This window comes from Scleropages formosus, chromosome 24 (genome assembly GCF_900964775.1).
Source record: "Scleropages formosus chromosome 24, fSclFor1.1, whole genome shotgun sequence".
Lineage (NCBI taxonomy): Eukaryota > Metazoa > Chordata > Actinopteri > Osteoglossiformes > Osteoglossidae > Scleropages > Scleropages formosus.
Window position 1 is genome coordinate 7953886 of NC_041829.1, and position 21991 is coordinate 7975876.

The window sequence follows — 21991 nt, forward strand, 5'->3', positions numbered from 1 at the left end:
AGTGAAAAGCTGCCGGTTCAGAGCTGATTGTTATTCAGTGGGGAAGGGAACTTAGACCCAAAGTAACACTCCAGGGTTCTTGCCACTAGTGGGTTCTTGGAGAGGTGGTGTGTTTAGGATCTGAATGATGGCATCTCAGGTTTATTTGAGGTATGTCTGACATTTTTAAGTTGGTTTTGGGTCTACTACAACTTGAGTTGAGTTCCCTGATGTTTGTCTCTTCCTATGCTCTATGTAATGGTCCTGTCTGGTTTGTTCTGCAGGGCACTTTGCTTGCTGTTAATAATGGGTGTCTCTTGCACTGAAACCCAGAAAGGTAACTACCTTGGAATAGTGACCTAACTGTAGGTATACAGTGGGGTTTATGACAATACCTTGTCTAGGCTGCCTTTCACGCTTGTCCCCTTGTGTGTTGCAGGTCCAGGCTTTGGTGTTTCTTGGCAACAGTACCCTAGTGCCATTGATAAGCGTACCGGTTCCTTCCAGCGTGGAAATGCTGCTGGGGACTATGAGCCCACCTCAAACCAGCCTGGTTCTGGCACCTATATTTCTGGCCTCGTAGCAAGTTCCCCAAGTAGCTATAACCCTGTTGTGGTGAAACCAACCCCTAGTAACTTCTGGCTCAAATACCTGAGCTCAGGCAGGTATGCCTCCAGTAGTGCTGAGCCTGTTCTGAACACTTCTGGTTCACCCAGTGACTCTAGTTCTTCCAAGAGCCTTAATTACCAGGCTGGCCTTCCAGGGTACAGGTCTCGTTCTGGTCAGCAGGTGGGATCTTGGCATAACTTTGCTCAGGGAAGTATGCCTGTATATGGTTCATCACAAGGTGGGTCTGGTTTTGTCCAGTTGGCTACTTATCCAGTGGCACATGGTTCTGCCCAGAGCAGCTATAGTGTTTCTCCAAGCAGAAGCTATAGCACTACCTTGGGAAATAATGGTCTTGCAGTGAATTCTGGTTCTGCTCAGGCTGACCATGGCTCAGGTCAGCAAGCTGCTGGTTTTGGATCACTGTTTGCATCTGGTTCTCCTGGCAGGTATGCTTTCCACCATATGCGTCCTGCTGCTTCTTGGCCACCCTCTAGATCAACATTAGTCCCTTCTGGTTCTGCCCAGAGTGTAGCAACCCTGCCTTCACTGGGGACTGCTCAAGTCATCTACCGTTCTGGTCTAGGCATGAGCTCCCAGGGTGTGTCTAGTTCAGCTGGCAGGTTTGTTTCACCACAGGGTGGTGCTTCTGGTCAACTCTCAGTTCCCCAGCTGAGTCATGGTGTTGGTCAGAGGCCTCAATCCCAGAGCTGCTATGGCTGTACTGGCAGCCCTGTTTCCTGGACTCAAGGATCCCAAGCATCCTCTGTCCCTCAGGTTTATCCTCCATCAGTCCAGCTGATTGACACTCCAGCTGTCTCTGGTTCTCAGACTACTGGTTCATGCTCTGGTTGTCCCCAGAGCACAATGTCTCAGGTGGGGTATGGCCCAAGACATGCATACCAGGGCATGTCAGTCTCTGGCCAACAAACAGGGGCCTGGTCTCAGTATGGTTCTGCACAGACTACACCATCCCAGGTGGGCTATGGCTCTAGTGACAACTATGGCTTGACCCTGGGGCAGATCTCCCAGACCAGCTATGGTCCTGGTCAGACAACAGGAACCCAACCCCAGTATGGTTCTGCACAGACTGTAGCATCAGACCTAGGCTATGGATCTCCTGCCAGCTATGGTTCTTCACTTGGTGAAGTTGCTCAGACAAGAACCAAATCTGAGTATGGTTACCCACAAACTGTGGGTTTGCAGGTGGATTGTGGATTGGATGGCAGCTCTGGATTAACCCTGGGGCAGGTCTACCACAGAAGTTCTCCTCAACAGAGAAGGACTCGGATTAGTGTTGGTACACAAGCTGGTTTTGGTTCTGCACAGCAAGCCTTTGATCAAGGTACAAGTGTCCAGAGCAGATATGGAGCTGCTCAGAGCTCTGGCTCTCACACCCACTATGGGTCTGCCAGGGGTTCTGGTTCTACTCAAAATGTAGCTTCCCAGCATTTCCCTATGGCCTCTTACAGTAGCTGCACCCCTGTCCAAGGGGTGGGCTCCCAGCCTCTTTCTGGCTTAGCTAGCAGCTATGGTTCTGCACTGGGTTTGGGCTCCCAGTTTGCTTCTGCATCTGTTCCTATCGCTTCTAATCAAGCTGGAGGATCTCTGCTTGGCTCCATCTCAACTGGGTGTGCTAGCTCTACCCAGGGTGGCTCTGAACTTGGCTCATCCCAGCAAGTAGCTTCCCAGGTCACTTCCAGTTCAGCTCAAGGTGTTGGGTCACAGGTGGATCAGAGTTCTACTCAAACACTAGGCTTCAACCTTAACTCTGGTTCTGTTCCAAGTGGATGGCCCTTTGGCAACAGTCAATCCAGGACATACATTCCAGGTAATTTTTCCTCCCCCTCAATTTGGGGGAAATGGTGATTTTTTTTTTTTTTTTTTTTTTTTTTTTTTTTAACACTTTGTTTTTAACATCTCATGTCTTTCCCTTTCACAGGGAAAGGACTGTGATCTTCAATCTTGATGGTAAGATTGATTATTCAGTTTGCATATGCTGGTCTAGCTTTATGCTCTTGCATAATTGCTTACTCTGTTTTTTTTCCTTTCCAGGTACTTGATTGCTCTTCATGAGCTGAAGAGATTATGCATGTCTTTTATAAATAAATATTCTTGCTTGTAACATACTGTAGTGTCCTTTAATGTCCTAAGGACAGGTAAGAGGGTGGCACACCACATGATGGATCCTAATTCCCTTAATTAGGAGAATGCTGAGTGTCTGACCCACCACTAAATGTGGTGGGTGCTGAAGTTGGGACTGGTAGTCTAGTCATTCCTTCTCTTGCACCACATTCAAGAAGCCTCTTTTGGCAGTGTTATCCTTGATAGCATAGCACTCAAAATAGTTGGGTTATCAGAAGCTGCATGTAACTTATGGCTTTTTTTTTTTTTTTTTTTTTCTCCCCCCCCAAAAAAAAAAAAATGTAGCTCAGCAGTAAATGCTGAACCTGGGGATGTTAATGTAGGACTGGGATGCACCAGGCCCTATTCCTTAAGCAATGAATAAGGCTTTGACTGCCTACAGAAGGGGTGACTAATGTCAGCATTACAAAAATCATCTGATCAGAACTGAGCTTTCCTGTGAGAGGGCTCTGCACTAGCACATCCTAGACAGCCCAAGACCTTTCCAGTCTAAAGAATTTAAAGGCAAAATCCAGCTTCTGTGACAAGTTTAAAAAAACCATTTTTGTACGGTCCGCTTTCAGCCGGGCTCCTGGTACCTAATTGCCCTTAAAGATTAATTTTAATGTCTGTCGAGTTGGGCAATTGAAACGAGTGGCGCTGTAGCGGTTTGTGCTCTACTGCCCTCCCGTGGCAGTGGTGTCGTACTGCAGCCACGTGTCGGCACGACTAAGTAGCGCTTTAGGTGTGAGTGCAAGTGGGATGGAGCAAAACGGAAAATACAGGTAATTTAGTTTTAAATAACTAGTTCTATCACTTACAGCTGGCTGTGGCTTTAAGATACTTGTGATCACCCAGCAGGCACTTTGGGCCGTTCTCACAGGTTGGCTGTAGGTGTTATATAAGTGACAAATTCCCATAATTTAAGGGCCTTCAATTTACACCAGAAACTAAAACAGCAGGACAGACAATTTTAAAATCAAATCTGAGAATTATTGCACAGTACTCACTTATTTGCTTTTAAATGCAGTACCTCACAGCATTAAAGGAAGAGTCGAATCCAGCCACAAATCTTGTGAGGGGGAAAAAGACATGATCTTGCCTTTTCTCCACCCTATGAATGTCTTATGTAGAGTTTGCTGGAAGTTGCTTTGGAGAAAAGCATTTGCTAAATAAATGTAAATATATCTCTCTACCAATTCAGCCTTTGTATAATAAAGTTTTTAAAAAGTGACAGTTGACAATGTAAAAAATATTAAACCATTCACATATAGATATACCACCCATTAATATAAACTGACATTGTTTCATTTAATCCTTGCTTGTTTCCCCTCTTGTCTTTGCAAAAGGCTGCTTTCAGGTCTTTACACAGTGATCAAATATTTGAAAATGTCAAATGTAACATTTTCCAAAGGATACTATGAAAATTTCAGTAATACCTTTTTGGTGATGCCCATACACCCTTTGTGCCAGTGTAAGAAAAGGTGACAACACTTTCATTGAAAACAGCTGTTAAGGTGAGGTATTTCAGACCTTTGAAACTACAAAAGTAACAGTTAATCGTTTTATTGTTCTGCTGACACCACAGATGGACATTTTACAAACTAAATCAGTGACACCTTTTCTTGAAGGCACAGCAGCGAGAGCCACTCCGGAAATCTGACTTGGCAACTGGGCCGCATCCTTAACCGCAGCGCTACAGGGTACCTGGGAGTGGGTGTCAGCAGGTAGGCCTGCTCAGCTCAGTTCTTTCCTGGCTTCTTCACACCACTCACACGTCCACTGAAGTGCTGTGAGGTTCCGGCCCAAGCGGCGCGGTGCTGCATAGCTGGTAAGAAGCTCTCGCTCCTGGTCACCCATTTACTGGCGCGTCCACGCTCACAGGGACACCTTGTGGGAGCAGCACACACCTTTGGACCCTGGGAGTGAAGAACAGGCCAGCAATTAATTAGTGAAAGAAAGGAGGGGGGGAAATCTTCAGTTCATCAAGGACGTCACGTATTAAATCAGACGCCTTGGCAGAGAGTTTAGTGTAATTATTATAGCTGATCATGTGTGGTTTTTTGGGAGGCCGATTGGCACATGTGGTGCAGGCTGTTTACATGAGTTTCCTTTTGTAACTCAAACTGCTCCCTGTGTGTGTGTGTAAAAACATGCTGGTGGTAGCCCTGCCTTTACATCGCGTTGTCATCGATTAGCTCCAGACAAGTGGTGGGGGGGGGGGGGGCAGCTGCTATGTCCACATGTTCCAAAGCGGAAGAAAGACCGACCTCCCGCCGTTCCTGGAAGCGTGTCGACAAGTCCACTGGGCGGCTGCTACAGAGGCTCAGCGTCATGCTTCCGATGGTGGTGGCGCTGGCCTGGTGGCTGCTGGTGCCTACAAAGAGTCCAGTTGGGATGGAGATTTTGGACGCAGCGCAGCAGCTCAGGCCGAGCAATGGAGGGGCGGAAGGGCCCGCGCCCCTCGGAGGCAGTCTCTTTCTCATGATGAAGGCAAACTGCTTCTTCTCCTCATTGAGCTGCCGAAGGCGGGCCAGCTTCTGCTGCTCGAGTCTCTTCAGCGTCTTTGGGGAGAGACGGAGGTGCGAAGGTCAAGGGGACGCTGCCGATTTGGACAGACCACACTGAGAACTGGGGTACCGCAAAGAACAAAGAGCGAAGCTGTATGGGACAAAGCGAAGGGAGTCACCACTGGGTGTCCCGTGATGGACGACCGCTTGCGCTGCCTGTCACTTGCTGTCCTTTTAGCTTGTCGCGATTTGCCGTTTGACTCGGGCTGTGCCGGACAAAGGAGGCTGCGCGGACAAAGAAAGACCTCTTCATCCTCCTTTGTGATTTTACAGCGCCTCGTCGCGTCACCGTCTCCAGGGTTCTGGGAACAAGCGAATTCCTGACCTCCCAAGTTGAGTTTCCACACAACATCACACAAGGCTTGACTTGTGGTCCCTCTGGGAGACTCAAGGCCTTGCTAGTCTCAATTTGTAACGTGCCGGAAACCGTAAAAGAATCAGTCACCCTCAGTGTCCAGTGCAAATACTGCTGTCAGAGCAGCCAAACTGCCCGCCCGGCTATTGCGAGTCACACAGAACAGCGCAGTTCCAGCGTTGAGCGCATGCGCCGCGCGATTTTGGCGGCATTTTAATGAGCGCAGTGCAAACACGTGTGTTTAAAGGCGGCCTATTTGATCTGAGGGGTTTAATGAATAGTGTTACTAAGAGACCGTCCGGCCGCCCAAACCCTCCCCAGTTACACTTAGTCAAGGGCTGGTTAATGATCGGCTTTTCCCGGAAAGGAGTTTTTTTTAAATTTATTTTATTTTAAATTATTAAAACTCCTCGAAATTCGTGTTTTAAAAAAAACGGATGCAAATTTAACATTCCACAGCCAAGCCCAAGACATGTTTTTTTTTTCTTTTTGGTAAGTTACAAACGCGCATTAAGTTATCTTCAGTAGTATTTTTAAAACAGAGTCGGGTTCAATGTAAAAGATGAGCCGAGAGCCGGGTGGGTTCCGTTCACGTCCCGTCGAGTCCCGCGCCGCGCGTCCTGCTCACGTGCTCAGGTGGTCGCGCTCCTTACCTTCACGAGCTGCTTCTGGTCCCTGATGAAGTCGTTGTTCACTTTTTGGGAAGCGCTCATCAGATCGGGGGCGCAGAGCGAGTAAATCGGGTCGTTTCTGTACAGCAGCAGCAAGGAGACAGTGGGATTGGCGTCCATGTGCGCTGTGGGCAGCGAAGGAGATGAACAAGGATGAAGGTGAAGGATGAGGAATCGGCGCCCTTCTGTATTCTACGTTCCTCAGTCCTGTACCCAACAACACCCCCTCCCCACGCCCACGAAGGGACACGCACCGACGTGTGGCGCCTCCTGCTGAACGGCTTCGGCACGCAGCGCGGACGCCGAGTACTGTACTGTACTTTACTCTACTGTAACTGTAAGTGTAGAGTCCCAGGACACCACAGTCCTTTATCACTCACATGTCCAACTCCACATCCAGAACCCGGGATCAGCTGGTGCCGTAGCGGTTGCATCTGCCGCCCTTGGACCCGGGTTCGAATCGCAGCTCCTGCTGTGGCGCCCTTGACCTGGGTACTTACTCACCCTGAAGTGACGCGGTAAAAATTACCCTGCCATCTGAGTGTAAGTCACTGCGAGTTACTCAGTTCCTCTGGAGCAAAATGGGAGCACTTGATTTCCTACAGAAAAGATGTGCTTTTCTGGGGAAGAAGGAAAAGCGAAGCGCAGGTTTGTATTGCTGTACATTTATTGTTTAAGGGATTTAGTGGCATCCTGAAAAAGTTGCTTCCTGTTAAGAGTCACTGATATGTACAATAAATGTCTGTAGCTCCAAATTCCCTGTCCCACAATGCTAAAGTGCAGTTCACCTTGCTTTGAGCTTTTATACACAACTGTTACAGTTCCAGAAATGATCAGACACCCCCCAGAAAGCACTTTGAATTGGGGAGGATATTGATCATGGCTGCAATATTCATTTCCATTTCATGTTACCTGTTTGGCCCCTGAAATACAAAAACCAACATTCTATATTTCAGTGGACAAACTTCCCCCTCCCCAGTAACTTTGTCCCATCAGACCGCTCCTTGTATGTAAAACATTTTAAAGCAATTGATACATCACAATGCCATCCATCTAAATTTTAAATTGCACACAATGTATACAGTACATAACATGTATACAGACAACTGTAAAAGGGACATGTACAAATTAATTTTCAGAAATTTTCCACAACTGTTGAATCTGAAATTAGTCTAATACATAAAGAACTAATTTTTAGTCAGTTTAGAGGTTAGTGCAAAGAAAAAAAACCCAATCCATCTCACTGCTTTGATACAAATCCCACTGACAAAGTTATGTGGGAGAAACACTTTTTCCAAAGTGCTCAAGTACTGCTGCATCTGTTTTTCAACCTTTGTGTTAGTGTAGAGGGAAAAAAGCAATAGTGACATTCAAAAAGAGATTTACTCTTATTTACACTCAGCACAGGACTTATTCAAGTGCCAACCTCCAGGTGTCACTTGGTGGATACGCTCAGGTACACTTGTGTTTCTCTGCTCCTATTTGGTTTGGATTTAAAAATGAGCGAGTGGTCAGGCCGGTCTTTACACGCAGAACGCCTGCCAGACTTCGCTTTGCGACACACAGCTTTGTGCGAGACCCAGACAGGGGCCATCGTGAGGCCACACAGGATGGAAACACTGATCTTGAGGGAGGGAAAAGAAAAATGGACTTTCTGACACAGTGGCAGGAACAATGACTGCACCCTTGCTCCGAAATACAGTATAATAAATGGATATTTTAATTCTTGAAAGGACACCAGCCTTTTAATTCGCTGTATTGAAACAAGGGTCCACGGATACTGCAGGTTTCGTAGGGAATGCTGTGGTGTACAAGTCGGTGACGTATGCAAAAAATATTGGCCATAAAAACACGCTCTACTCAGCTGTGACAGAACTTCAGCCGCAAGAGGGCTGGAGCTCTGACTGTGCCGGAGGGACACCGCAGTTAGTGACAAAAACAGCCGACAGACAGCAGCGCGCACAGAGACTCGGCTCTGCAATCCGCAAAGCAAAGGAACCGAGCCGCCGGGAAGAGCGGCGCACGCTCCCTCAGCAAGATATGCAGCTCATGCAAATCTGTTATCTGCGTAATGATATAAGAACAGGAGATAATAGAAGGTTGTCTGCATTTTACCAGTTATCAGTGTTATAAGACTGGTTTCACCAGGCATGATGACACCCCCTGAAAAAAGCTTCATGTATCACTTCACCTTCATATTTTAGCATGATGTAGGGTTTCAGCACTGAATTACTCTATATAATAAAACATTGTTCTAAAACATTTTTGAAAACCGTCTGAATATAGAAGCTGGTATAAAATACTGGATTTATAGAAAAAATATCAGGGAAACAACTGAATCTGCAGGTCATTTGACATCTTTTGCTAGAATTGTTTTCCTTCTTCGGGGTGGGGGGTGGGGGTGTCACTTTGCCCTTGCTCCCTGTGAATGCCGAAAGGGAGAAGCTCAAGTTCTGGAAGGAGGAGCTCCAGAAGGAGGTTTCGCACAGGTCCTTGCTGCTCATGTCAGGCTTCCGACTCTCCCTTCTTCCGACTGTCCTCTCCCGTGTCGCTGTCCTCAGACTGGCTGTTGCTGAGCACCATGAACTGCTTGTCGGAGGCAGTGGCGGCGGCGTTGGGTCGGCTAGAGGCTGCTATCAAGCGGCTCTGTTCCTCCAGGTCCTGAAGGATTCAGAGATTACTTTTTCAATTGTAGTTCCTAGCCATGATTGCAAAGAATTTCATGATACTTGTACACAGTACTTGTACCTATGACAAACTTGAAACTTGAAGTGAAATACTTAATAAGGGGAGATGGGGGTAACAGTGAGAAGGCACAATCTCCCAGTCAGCACACATTTCCACAGCACTATTCACAGCAGTAGTTCTCCTTCTCCTGAGATACCTTCTCGATCTGCTTCTGCTTGCTCAGCTCCTCTTGTTGCTTCTCCTTGGCTTTGACCAGCTCCCTCTGCCTCTCGGAGGCCTTGCGCCCCTGGGAGAGAAGCAGGCAACGCAATCACCAGTGACTGGACCGTGCAAACATCTTGCTGCATATTTAACTGCTCAAACCACAAAGGTGGTTATGAACATTTGGGGGAAAATTATATTTCTCTATATAATTTTAAATGGCACAAAAGGGAGAAGTGCAGCTGCTAAGTTTGCATTTTTAAGCAAGCATCTATGAAACCAAGAAGGAGGAAAGCAGAGTGAAAAAAAGAGTCATGAACATACTGAGCTGAGCTTTCCTCACCATCTCTGAGTGGAAGGCAATCTGCTTTGCCAAACCAACGCTGTCACATATCTGCAAAAAAAGGAAAATATAAAAGTAAACCTTTTGACACAGAGATGAGACTTCTGGGCTAGAAACAGGCACAACGGACCTAGACAAGAGGCCCAAAATCTAAGTTTTTGCATTTTCAGTTTTGTCCCAAATGTGGTGGAATGATCATCTTCTGTCCCTCAGAGCTGCTGAATCCCTCCCAGCATTCAAGAAGGGTCTCAAAACTGATCTTTTTCAGACCCACTTCTCTCCAGCTCTCCTAACTGCTCTTTAAACCTGCATCACTCCATTTGTCACCATCACCACTGCATTTACATTTATTCATTTAGCGGATGCTTTTCTCCAAAGCAACGTACATCTCACAGAAAAATACAATGAGTGCATCACATCAACAGAGAGACTTTGATGCAGACACGTGATTCTAAGTACAGTTAATTGTTACATTTTACGATATGACTCAATGTATACAAGCAGCTGCATAATGGTTTATATTCCATCATTTCCCATCAGGCTCTACTCTAAAGGCATCTAGTCGCACAATGTGTGCCAGCAAAATGGTGGTATTAAACTGACTGCTTCACATGTCTATGTCTAAAGCTCTTTGTTGTTTAACGTACTTTTGTTTACTCCAAGCTGTGCATCGCCTTGGAGGAAAGCGTCTGCTAAATAAACAAACGTAAAAGATTACCTTTGCTTTCATGTAGAAGTGTACGTGACCTTGCAAAGCTTAACGTCTTTAAGATGAACAATCAAGGAAACTGCACAACTGTCTAGCTAGCAGGGGCTGGTTTGGTGGAACTCCACTGCGGTGCATGGGAGGGCTGATCATACCTTCTCCCCATCATTGTTGGACTCAAAGATGTAACAGATGGAGCCAAGCTGGCCCTCGGCCCGACCGCCACCGCCCATCTGTAGGACGAAGCCGAAGAGGCGCTTGTTCTCCTGGTGAGAAGCGCAGAGTACCACGCTAGAGAGGGGAAACTGAGGGGAGAGCGAGAGGTAGAGAAAATGAATCTGAATACAAATATTGTAAAGGCTGATTCTGCTAGGTGAGTAAGTTTTAAGCTACTTATTATAAAAGTTACTGTGTGGCAGTAGTAGAGGGTATAATGCACTCATATTTTTTGCTTTGGAAAAAAGCATCTGCTAAGGGAATAAATGTATAACCTACCCTATGTCTAGCTGCTACTTTATTATTTGTTTACATTGTGGACTTTATCACTAAGTGAAGTACAGCAACACAGTATATGAAAGACTTGTTACACTTACTTCAGAGCAGCTGTACTTTAACCTGTTAACTGCAGTTACACTTTCTACCATAAAATTTTTTTGTGATTATATTCTTATTAAATTACTCCCTTAATTAAAAGAACACAAAACAATGATTCAGATTCAAAGGAACAAAGTAGCAGGAAGAAAATATGTAACAAGTCCTTTTCAGTGATGATGGAACAGCATATTGGAATGAAATGAGACAGGAGATTATTTGACACTTGTCGCCCGATAGGATAGTGAGGCTTACCCTGAGCCGTGTGACCTGGGTCTGGGGGTCAATAAGTCTGAGGAAAGAAAACAGACAGGAATTCACTTCTGTTGTGACCCTTCAAACATACCTGTCACATATTTTCACTTTTTTTTTTTACCTGTACATATGGCCAATGCAATTAGTTTAATGCATATATCTACTAACACTGATATTACATTAACAAATGGTAAAGTCTACCAGCACTTTAAATACCACAGGTAGCCAAATGTAGGAAATGGCATCTCACTTAAGGCAGTCGCAGGTGACCAGGAGGTGGGACTCTGTCATGCGGAAAATGTTGTGGATGGCACGAGCGGCCAGGATTTGGCGCATTGTCTCATAGATGACGTCCGAGCTGTCTGTGGCCCGCACCTCCATGGAGCCCAGGAAGCGCACGATGTACAGCTGGTGCAGGATGGAGTCTGGGGAAGGGATGGGACTGAGGTCATATCTGAAAGTCTAAAGTCCTGAAGAGGTAGTAGTAAAACTGGAAAAAATGCTATTACAATACTGTCCAAACAGTACCATTGCCTACAGATAACAAAAGTGAGGTTCAACAAAAACTGGTGTGGCTGGTGATGCTTTTATATGCATATAAAATATGTATATTGCTTTAGGACACTGCTTCCAGGGCAGATTCGCACTGGGGTTCTGTGTAGAACAGCATACCTTTAATGTCCATATGAGGGAGGGCATGGACTATAATGTGCACTCCGGAGACTGATGAGGGACACTAGTTGAGGGAAGAAGCTATGGCACCACAAAGCCCTGACCAACACGGGGCATAGAGGAGTCTCATACCTGAACCATCTTCCGACTGACTGTCTCCAGATTCCCCAAAAGGGTTTGTCCTTCTTTCAGGAAACACAGAGGGGAGAGTGGGATTCAAAGTCACAGGTGCGAACGTAGCATGAATAAGAAGAGAGACTAATCTGGCTATCTAAGTCAAAGCCAGTAACTTATAAACAAACATGAGGAAAACACTACATGCTACCTATAACCTTCTCTGGAGCTTATGAAACAAAGCGTGTGTCCTGTCCAGAAGGAGCTTTGTGCGTGTCAGGAAATGTGCTCCAGTGTATAACGAACCAGACCTGCCCCCCTGCCCAGTGGTTTTGGCCTGGCTGCCTGTCTCCTCGCTGACAGGTGAGATGATGTCAAACTGGATGGGTGTGTTGGAGGCCACCAGCGAGTCCAGAGACAGGGACGAGAGTGAGGAGAGGGCTGGAGAATCAGAGCCCTGGCTGCTGGTCCGAGATGTCTTGGGACGGCCTTGCCTGGAGGCAACAACAGACACACAGGAATCAGACAAGGACTTCTGGGAATCATTCAGTTTACACTGGTACCATAGAAACTCTTATAATTTTACTGGTATTTGAACCGACAGCCTTAAGTCACAAGCCCAGGTCCTCGTCCTTTTTGATGGTGTCACCTGCGGCCTCATTAGCCTAGCTTCTGAGAGGTAGCGTACATTGAAACGGAGCTCTATGGTGGCCTACAGCGCCCTGCGGTGCCACACTGCACACTCACACGCCTGGCCGTAGGCTCTCGTGCCTTTGCTGGAAGGAGGGTGAGGGCGTCACCGCCTCGAGAGCAGATTGGTTCACCCGCGCGGCAATTTCCTGCCAACGAGACAATACTTCAGAATCGCAACAAATCTGGGAACGGCACCGAACCAAGAGGGTGGAGCATCTTTCTGAGAGGTACAAATTCACAGTAAAATTCTTGCCACCAGGGGGGGGAAAAAAAAAAAAAAAAAAAAAAAAAAATGCAGCACAGCGTACTGTCCCGCTAGCCGTTTAAACACACGGTGTTCTTTGCATAGAACAGAGGATGGCAAGCCAGGCATCACATCCAACACTCACCTCAGGGTTTTCGCTGAGATAGATACGCTTGGAAATGTTGTTAATGGTGGCGATCCACTGGAAACAGAGGGACACAACCACATACAGTCAGTAACTGGAACAAAATATAGACATACAAAGCCATAAAGGAAAGATATGTGAAGCCTTTTTAAAAAGGCTCCTGGGAAATGGTTATTGGAAAAAGGATGACCATTATGATTATGAGTGGCAGCTCCATGCACCAGCAGGGAGCCAGCACTCAAAGTAAAATGCTAAAACTAAAAAAACAGAAGGGAAGATGTTTAAGTTGTGACGGAAAGAATAATCTGCTATATCACGACATTTGTGCGTATTTAGCTGTTACAGAAAAGTACTGTGTTTGAATAACGAGGTATTAAGAACCACCACACTGCACTGGAAGGTCCCAGGATTGAATCCCAAAACCCTGCTCTAGAACCCTTGATCAAGGTACTTGCCCTGAATTAACAGAGTAAAAATTACCCAGCTATATCAATGGGTAAATCAGTGCAAGCAGCTTAACACTAAGTAACTTTGGAGAAAAGCATGAGCTAAATAAACAAATGTAAATGTATTATTGACAAGAAGCTGGAAATGGAACAGGAAACTATAGATGAAACACAACCGAAAGTGCCAAACAAGTCTAAAGCACTGAAAGATATATTCTCAGCAAGCTATTCTGAAAATAATCTATTTACCGGTGCTCAAATTCAGCATTTAAGTTTTCGTCTACACTGGACAATCCCGGTGTAAGAGATTAGCGTATTTACCTGCACATAGTGAAAATGTGCTTACAAAATAAAATTCAGTATTTAGTCCCATTTTCATCCTTATCTACCCAGTCCTGCAGGGCTTTTGCACAAGACAAGGTTTTTTCCTCGTAGTCAAGGGATCTAAAAGCTAACACAGTCATTAGGCCATAAAAGACGGGCAAACAGGCGTTCAGACCACAGAAACAAATAGTCATAAACCGTCTCCCGCCCTCTCACCTCCTCACAGTCCTTCCTGCTGTCGGCTTGCAGAATGGCCACCCTGGAAGAGAGAGAGAGCGTTTCAGATAGCCCTGGTCCCTGGAGGAACGAAAGAAGGAATTGCCAGGCTGGCACCATCCAGGCTTTCTCATATGACCATGTTAGAGGGCTGCTACTGGACACTCTTGTCTGGCCACACCACGGAACCAACTGCAGTGCCATTTTTCTTAGAGATTAAATTTACTTAAACTCTCAGTTCATTATGCCATTAAGATATTGTGATTTTAAAAGTCATTCTAGACCACTGTCACACCGTATCAATGACGTAAAAAATGGTCTGACTCACTTCTTGCCATCGAAGGACGTGATCTGGAAGCAGAAGCGTCGGTCCTCGCAGTCCACTGCCATCACGGAGCAGTTATCAATATCCATGACAAGACCCCCGGCCACATCCCCCCGCGCCTGGCTCATCAGGTTCCCCCCTTGGGTGAAGAAGTACTGTCGCTCCCAGGATGATGAGACCAGACCTGTCTTGCTGGTGATGCCACATCACACAGGTGTGCACACACACACAAACACAGACTGAGACATTACACTAGCTAAGCTCTGTGATTAAGACCCAGAAATTAACAAAGTTGTAAACAGCAAGGGTTACAACTACAGCAACAAAAGACAAAGTGGTAAAGGAAATTAAGAACTTATTAAATATTAATTACTATTAAAAACAAAATGTTCAGCCAGTCTTAGCTTATTTTGTTTTTAATGACTAAGTATGATTTGAACATTGTCAATGCCCCATTCACTTTGGGAATCTTATTAGTTAAAAAAATATATTTTGTTCTTTAGTTCTCATTATAACTGTCCACAAAAGATGTCAATTTCACCAACAAGTTCCCTGGTTCTGCTTGTAGAAATTTCATTAGATATTTGATCAGTAAAATTCATATAACTAAAATGAATAAATGGAAGGAAGGTAGTACTGGAAATAAACTGAGATGATAGGTTTTCACAGCAACAACTGATAATTGAAGCGCTGGAAATAACAACAACAATAATTTTCTGCACTGTGATCTTTGTAGCTGCTCTCCCACAGCAATTTCATATATCAGCAGCAGAAAATTCTAATTAAATCTTTTTGGAAATTTGGTTTCCCCAAAGAGACAGATGAGAATAACGGGAGGCGAGCCTTACTTGCGGGTGTTGAGGTAGCCGGCCTTCTGGGTCAGGTTGCGGTTGATGGGTATCTTGCTGGGATCGGGGTCAGGCAGATAGAGAAGGTCACTGCCTTGCTCCAAGTCCTGGATGGTCTGCTGCATCACATTCACATCGTTGTCCATCTCCCTGCGGACACTGATGAAATGCAAGACATTCTGGAGTCACTGCCTCTGGATATATATATATATGAAATAAATTAAAAATTCTTTGCCACACTTCGAATTTTAATATTTTTATAACCTCAAGCAACATTAAAACTAATTTAAAATGCCTGAAAATAATAATACATTGTCTCCACAAAACTCCTAGTCAATGGCAAATACATTTACATTAATTTAGCAGACGCTTTTCTCCTAAGCAACGTAGATCTCAGAGGAAAATACGAGTACGTCACATCAACCGAAGACACGTGATTCTAAAATACAGTTAATTGTCACATTCCACCATATGAACCAGTATACATCACGAGTAGATGCGTAAAGGTTTATCCAGAATTCTAAAATTCTGAACACAGAATTATTGAACATAATAATAAGGCACCAAGTGAGTGACTTGATTTAAAGTGTTGCCATCCACTTCATTCTGAGTGCATTTTACTGAAATCTACTGTACAAGTTGCTTTTACTTGGCCACAAACTGAAAATGTATTCACTCAGTGATGAAAATGCAATTAAAACAAATAAATAGACAGGAAAATATCATGCTTTAAATTTCATAACTCGGCTGTAAAAAAAAGCAGCCAGTGTAGTCCATGGCACAGTGTAAGGCCACTAGTGGCACCCTTACTTCTGCACACTTGTACCAATGTTGGTCAGGAAGTCCTCCCATTGCTGCGTCAGGTTCTCTGAACCCAGCTTGAAGAAGCTGATCTGCCGGTTGGTGTGAAACAGACAGTGCCAGTGAGCTGATGAGTCACGCTACGTCCCTCCACACATCATCCGACAGATGACTAAAAGCAATTTCCCATAAACCTCCTTTATTCATGGTTTTAAGAGATCAAAGGAGATGTGTCAATCAGCAGAGCAATGCTAAACACTGGTTTTACAGAGCATACACATCATTTTAACATTAACACTGATACAGGTTTTTTTTTTTTTTAATGACTACTCGTTTAACTGGTGCTTTCCTCAGAACTGAATTGTGATTTTAATCTACTTACAGTGATTTACCCATTTATACAGCTTGGTAATGTTTACTGTATCAATTTAGGGTGAGGAAGCAGGGATATAAGCCTCAGTCCTTTGAGTGCAGTGCAACAGGTCTGAGTACCAGTCCAACAGCTCCTCCAGCTATTATCACTAAGGATTCACAAAGGAGTCATACGGAGATGGCAAGCTGAACAGCATTGGTCTTTGGCGATTCTGGAGGTGGAGCTACCACACCTGTGCCTGCATGTATCCCAGCAATGGCTCCAGCAGCGCAATCTTCTTCTTGTACTGCAGAGAGTTGAGTGCTGTGAAGTAGTGCATCATGGTCTGGTGCTGCTTCTTCCGGGATGTGTAGACATCCTCCGTTGCTTCATTCCTCACCTGGGAAAAAATGTCACACAGATGTGTGAATAAACACAGGTCATGCCTTTACTTCTTTCCCCTAATTTCTCCTGAAGTGCCCATTTTATGCTTCCTACCTGCCCACAAAACCACTCCAAAACATTAGATGTAAGCAGTTAATCACCAAACTGGCCTTAAACAGTGAAGTGCAATTGGAAGCACATCATTGCAATGATTAAGCCCCTTATGATAAATTCCATATAGCTTAAGTCCTAGGAATAGTTTTACAGCTGTGCCTTTAAACAGGATGCTTAACCTGGAAGAGCTGTGTTAATGGGCAAAGTGGAAAAGTGCATGAGGTTTTTCAGGAGTGAGCAATCTCAAAATAACATACCTTCTCATTGTCCCTCTTCTTTGAGAGCTTGCTGTATCTGTTGATCGCTATGTCATGATCTACAAGAATGAACCTAACAGGGTCAAATGCTGATTTATGTCAACATAGCAATTGCTGTTATTCTTGATCTTATTTCCATCCATCCATCCATACACCCCCAAGGAAACCCTCTGGGGCACAGAGAGAGCTCCACACCTTTGCAGTGAATGCTTCCACATGCCAAAAGAAATGGAAACAACTGCTCACCACTACTGGCAATCTGGAAGACCTCCTTAAGAGTGAGAATTTCTGCATGGGGAGAATAGAACAGCTCAGACCAAGTCTAATCAGTTCCTGATTACACACCATAGCGATCAAGCTGCAATCTGACTTTTTAACGGGTCACCATTGTAACTTGCAGCCAACCCAGCAACAGCTGATGGCTTTGTTGTGGCCTACAAGTCAGGAATCCTCCTCTTGTACCTTTTAGATCCCTCTCCTTGAACTGGGTGATGGGGAACATCATCGCATCAGCCAGCTGTGTTGACAGGACTGCATGACAGGAGCTGAGCTGTGGGACAAGGAGAATTTGGAGAGCTGGTTTAACTCATCATCAGTTATATCTGTGCAGCTACCAGGCCATTGCAATAAATGGCAACAGGGAGGATACAGAAAGCATGAAGGGCAGGCCTGCACACCTCATCAATGACCTTGGCGAACTGCTGTAGTGTAGAGCTCATGACTTCGTCATCACCCCCTAGAGGAAAACGCTGAAAAGACAGGGCAGAATCAGTGAAAAAGCTCAGGTGGGGTTCACATTCTCCATGCAGGTTTCCAACAGCAAATATCAGCCTCAGTCCGTACGGTTCTACCTGTTTCTCGTACTCCTTCAGGAGTCTGGAGGTCAGGTGAGTGGCCGCACTCAGTTCGTTCTGCAAAGCAAACGAAACCCGACCCCTCAGAATCTCATTGTTGTCACCACCACAGCCATCAAATCAAACTGGATGTGTAAACACAAGAATTTAGAGTGTCAGTCCTCTTTAAGCAATAACATGCAGCAAAAGAGGCTGGTTTACTGCTAATGGCAAACATTGACATCAGGGACCTAAAGATGTAACAATTGGTTTAATATCTTAAGTCATAAAATGATTTTCTAGAATGTGGTACCCACCGAGCGTGAGTGTGTGTGTGTGTGTGCGCGCGCGCGCGCATGTTGTTCTTAAGTGTGTGAGAGCGGGAACACGTGTAGAGTATGTGCATGTGTGCGAGTGCACCTCTGAGCTTGGGTGCATGAATAGCGCTGTGAGAACTTCTTGCCTGAGCATCATAAATCCTCTGCATAGCGTGAAAGAGCTGGCTGGTGTAGCTGGAGATAGCTGCTGCATCCTCCTCAAAGACCCCCAGCAAGGACCTCGTCTGGAGCCAGGCGTGCGAGAACGTGGCATGAAACACGAAACGCAGGACAATCAGATAGTAGAAATTACAGTACGACACAGCACAGGAATCCTCTTGCAGTATCTCTGTGGGAATTTGATAACCCCTCGTACAACTGTAAATCATGGTAGACCTACAAGTATTTAAAGCTGCTCCACTGAAAGAAAAAAAATTATGGGTGGTCCAGCTTTATTTCTTTCCCATAGTTTCTCGCTGACTTCCTCAGTACCAGGGCAAAGCAGTGAAAGGGCTCGGCTCTTTGCTAATGAGCTAAATTTAGTTTCACACTTAAGTGATGCTGAATGCTGTCCCGCGTGAGCAGAGAGGAGCTGTGATCAGTGACAGCCATGCAAAAAACACAAAATCCTTGGACTCTGATTAGGCCCTCGCTTTCTTTTAGCCCTTAAGGTTGAAAGTGAACAATATAGACAGCAAATATTCCAGAAATCCAGATACTATGCAATTAGAACCATTTCTGGGGGTTGCGAACCCAAACTCGCAAGAATTCTCGTCCGACGGTTCTTTCTAAATAGTCAAGGGCAAGCATGTTTCCAATTGCAAATAATATGTAATCAGCATACAGTTACTGATACTAAGTGAACTGGTCAGGCCTGCCTCTTCGTTCTGATAAAATGAATGCAGGTATCACGTAAACCGATAAAGCAGATTGTTCCTTGAACCGGGACTTCAGATGCGGTAATAAAGGTTGGGGAAAATTTTCTGCTAGAAACCAGAAGGTTATTTTATCTGTGACAAACTGAAAGAAACCAACAAAGTAACAGGTCAGGCTGAAAAAGGGATGAAAACAGAGTTGTTATCAGGTAAACAGGTGCCGTACTAGTTAGGGTTGTCCCTTTGTAACGTGAACTCCCTGAATCCCACTTACACTTACACTCCCACTTACAGTATTACTACTGTAATACTTCTGATGAAGGTATTTACCCTGACTGACGGGGTGAAAATTACTCAGCAGTATAAATTAAATAAGTGATTGAGCAACTTAGCGTACAAAGTCGACACTGCAAGTGACCGTGGAGAAACGTCTCAGATAAATAATGTGTGTACTTCATATAGTCTTGACAAGGAGCTCAAACACATTCTACACACACCTTGGCTTGTTGGGATGGACCGGCTGTTTGCAACACACACGTCTATTTCACGCGTTTGGCTCAGTGTTACATCACATCTGCTCATGTATGGTTTTTAATTAACTAATGTAAAAATTATGAAGTGCAAATATGGGCAGGAAAACAATGCAAAAGTCCAAATTTTCCCAGCTTGTTACACTGTTCTCCATGCAAATAGACACCTAAGGATTCCTGCTGCAGGCAGCAGGTGGCGTGACGGTTGGAGATTCCACATTTGCAACATCAGGTCCCGGGTTCAAATCCCACTTCCTGTTGTAGTACCCTTGATGAAGGCACTTACCCTCAACTGATAAAATAAAAAAATTACCCATCTGAAATGAGTAAATCGTTTTTAACTTAAAACGAACTGTACTGTACACACTGCTTCCCTCAGAAAAACGTCAAAGAAACAACTTTTAAAAAAATAGAAAAGTACAACGCAAATTAAAAGGGATTAATTAATTCATTTAAAAATGAACGGCGTCTTGCGGGGGGTGCTCTCTCTCGTGCGCGCGCTCGCCACTTGTAAACAATGCGGGGCGCACGAGCGCTCCTGTGGTGGGGCTCGCGTGCGGAACCACAGATTTATAACAGGCGGTCAGTTTACAGGAAAACAACCGGGGTGGATCATTTTCCAAACCTGTTTTTTCGGCACAGCTGCTGTGCTGAGCTGCGACCGTGCGACCTGCTCGTGTTATCGACAACAGACCAAAACGCATCTGCTTACCTGAGGACTGTCCTCCAGCGCCTCTTCTATCGGAAGTTTATCGATCCCAGGCATGTCTCCGAAATAAGCACAGAAAAATGAAGCCCCGAAATTAAAACAATGCGATGACAATAAGGTTCGAGTCCTACTGCATGCAACAGCTCCACAAATCCACAACACCCAACCCTACCCTTTTCCCGATATGCGGATATCCCGCCTACTGGGTTATTTCTGATTGGGTAAGCAGACGATAGCTATTTGTCTTTAGGACGCGATTGGTTTAGGAACGTGTCACACAACCAAAATGAGGAAAATTACGCCATTTTGGCTCTAAAGCAAGTCTCGCCCTGTCACGTGATATGCTATGACGGCTGGGGAAAGCGGCTGTGGTCCAATTTAAAACGATGTGAACAAAATTCTGCGGGGAAAAAAAACAAATAACATGAAAAGAACACGAAGACAACATTCATTTTCTTTCTGCAAAAAATATGTGTAATTACTAAAAAACTTGCATTCTTTTTCAGTATTTATTTGTATTGTCGGAGAACGGAGACCGTGTAAGAATATGATTTGTCGATATTCCGGCCGTTGTTGTGGAGCTCTTCTTCCAGCAGAGGGCGTCCCGTTCAGACCCGCACCGTGACCTGTAATATACTGTTCTCCATTCCTCCAAAAGCGACGTTTAACGGTTATTACCTTGTATTTAGTTTACATTTTTCTCCAACGTGACTCAAAATGCTAGGAACACTAAACTCCCTTCGGTCGCTGATACACACCGCGCGCAATTTAGTCACCGGTTCACATGAAATATTAATGAACGGGTACTTCTAGACAGCTGGTCTGATTCACTTTTTTTTAAATTTTGCAATACCAGCGCCCAAAATTGCTTTAAATATCAACAACACAAAATAAAATTTGGCACAGCTCAATGAAATGATTGTCTCTAGCAGTCCTTCAGAAACAGGTTTTTTTTTTTTTTTTTTGCTAAAATTATTTATTTTAAAAATATAAAATACCTTAAGTCTTAGCTATAGGCTATATAGAAGAGAAAAGGAAACTTCCTCTGTGATTTTCTGTTTTCTTCTCGTTTGTCTTTGCTTATCAGTAATGTTTTTACAAAATACACATTTTCTGAGTGAGGCGTACGTCGCGAAAAGCGTCTGCTAAATGAAATGAGGAAAAGAATTTTAAAGCAGTTATAGCTACGAAGACAGTCAGTGTGATTAGCATTATAGTATAAAATCGGTTCTCTTTAGGTATTGATATGCGGTGGCTATATTTTAATATAGTCAATATGATGTTGACCACATTGGAGACACTAACGACCACCCTAGCCTAGGTCTCAAAGACCGTCTACCGAAACCCATCACTCGAATAGTCGAATGCCGATTTACAATCGATTCCATCAGCACTCTGATAGTAATGCCTGGACGGGCAGGCGTTTAATCCTCGTGTTCTGCCAAGATTCCTTTTACGTACTTCCTCATTGTTTTGGGTCCAAATGCGGTATTTGTAGATATCATAATAATTTAGAAATGAACCCTATTGTTCGCCAGCCTATATACCAATTATAACTCTGTAGACAGAAAATGATTGCAGCTTAACCCTCCCGTTGCTACACAAAGCATACGTGCAAATTAAAATCCGCAAATGCCATAACATCATCATTACAGAACTGTTCCCATAATTTTGGGAAAAACGTAGCAAGCTGCCGAAAAAAG

At 44.7% G+C, this 21991-nt stretch overlaps 3 protein-coding genes across 5 annotated transcripts; 1 reads left to right on the forward strand and 2 right to left on the reverse strand.

The window, feature by feature from the left end:
* Nucleotides 1-17: 17 nt before the first annotated feature.
* LOC108936385 (ice nucleation protein-like) lies at nt 18-2706 on the forward strand. Its single transcript, XM_018755724.2, has 5 exons — nt 18-150; nt 264-316; nt 419-2416; nt 2528-2556; nt 2641-2706. Exons 1-4 carry the CDS (start codon nt 125-127, stop codon nt 2539-2541), a joined length of 2091 nt encoding a protein of 696 aa, XP_018611240.2. The 5' UTR covers nt 18-124; the 3' UTR covers nt 2542-2556; nt 2641-2706.
* Nucleotides 2707-4267: 1561 nt separating this feature from the next.
* Nucleotides 4268-6731, reverse strand: LOC108936479 (uncharacterized). Its single transcript, XM_029248942.1, has 4 exons — nt 6686-6731; nt 6288-6430; nt 4980-5273; nt 4268-4628 (listed from the first exon to the last, which is right to left on the reverse strand). The coding sequence occupies exons 1-4, from the start codon at nt 6699-6701 to the stop codon at nt 4452-4454; spliced, it is 630 nt and encodes a 209-aa protein (XP_029104775.1). The 5' UTR covers nt 6702-6731; the 3' UTR covers nt 4268-4451.
* A 234-nt stretch (nt 6732-6965) lies between these two features.
* On the reverse strand, nt 6966-20607 carry appl1 (adaptor protein, phosphotyrosine interaction, PH domain and leucine zipper containing 1). Of its 3 annotated transcripts, none has more exons than XM_018756110.2 (22): nt 20292-20607; nt 18321-18419; nt 17876-17935; nt 17702-17773; nt 17487-17574; nt 17271-17312; nt 17025-17083; nt 16523-16669; nt 15927-16009; nt 15117-15275; nt 14272-14460; nt 13944-13986; nt 12958-13014; nt 12623-12714; nt 12187-12369; nt 11894-11946; nt 11340-11514; nt 11090-11126; nt 10399-10548; nt 9519-9588; nt 9190-9279; nt 6966-8966 (listed from the first exon to the last, which is right to left on the reverse strand). In XM_018756110.2, the coding sequence occupies exons 1-22, from the start codon at nt 20343-20345 to the stop codon at nt 8929-8931; spliced, it is 2040 nt and encodes a 679-aa protein (XP_018611626.1). In that variant the 5' UTR covers nt 20346-20607; the 3' UTR covers nt 6966-8928. The 3 variants fall into 3 exon arrangements, with proteins under 3 accessions (XP_018611626.1, XP_018611625.1, XP_018611624.1); XM_018756109.2 differs by having other exon boundaries at nt 9538-9588; nt 11894-11943; nt 20292-20602; XM_018756108.2 differs by having other exon boundaries at nt 9538-9588; nt 20292-20602.
* Nucleotides 20608-21991: the final 1384 nt, after the last annotated feature.

Coding starts and splice junctions, on each gene's coding strand:
- LOC108936479 (XM_029248942.1), bottom strand. Junction 5,274..6,287: donor ACCAGAAGCAGCTCGTGAAG/GTAAGGAGCGCG, acceptor CTCTCCCCAAAG/ACGCTGAAGAGACTCGAGCA. Junction 4,629..4,979: donor GCTTCCAGGAACGGCGGGAG/GTCGGTCTTTCT, acceptor CTTCACTCCCAG/GGTCCAAAGGTGTGTGCTGC.
- LOC108936385 (XM_018755724.2), top strand. CDS start 125: ATGATGGCATCTCAGGTTTATTTGAG. Junction 151..263: donor GCATCTCAGGTTTATTTGAG/GTATGTCTGACA, acceptor TTTGTTCTGCAG/GGCACTTTGCTTGCTGTTAA. Junction 317..418: donor TTGCACTGAAACCCAGAAAG/GTAACTACCTTG, acceptor TGTGTGTTGCAG/GTCCAGGCTTTGGTGTTTCT.
- appl1 (XM_018756108.2), bottom strand. CDS start 20,345: ATGCCTGGGATCGATAAACTTCCGATAGAAGAGGCGCTGGAGGACAGT. Junction 17,774..17,875: donor TGAAGGAGTACGAGAAACAG/GTAGAACCGTAC, acceptor CTGTCTTTTCAG/CGTTTTCCTCTAGGGGGTGA. Junction 16,670..17,024: donor AGAAGAGGGACAATGAGAAG/GTATGTTATTTT, acceptor ATTTTTTCCCAG/GTGAGGAATGAAGCAACGGA.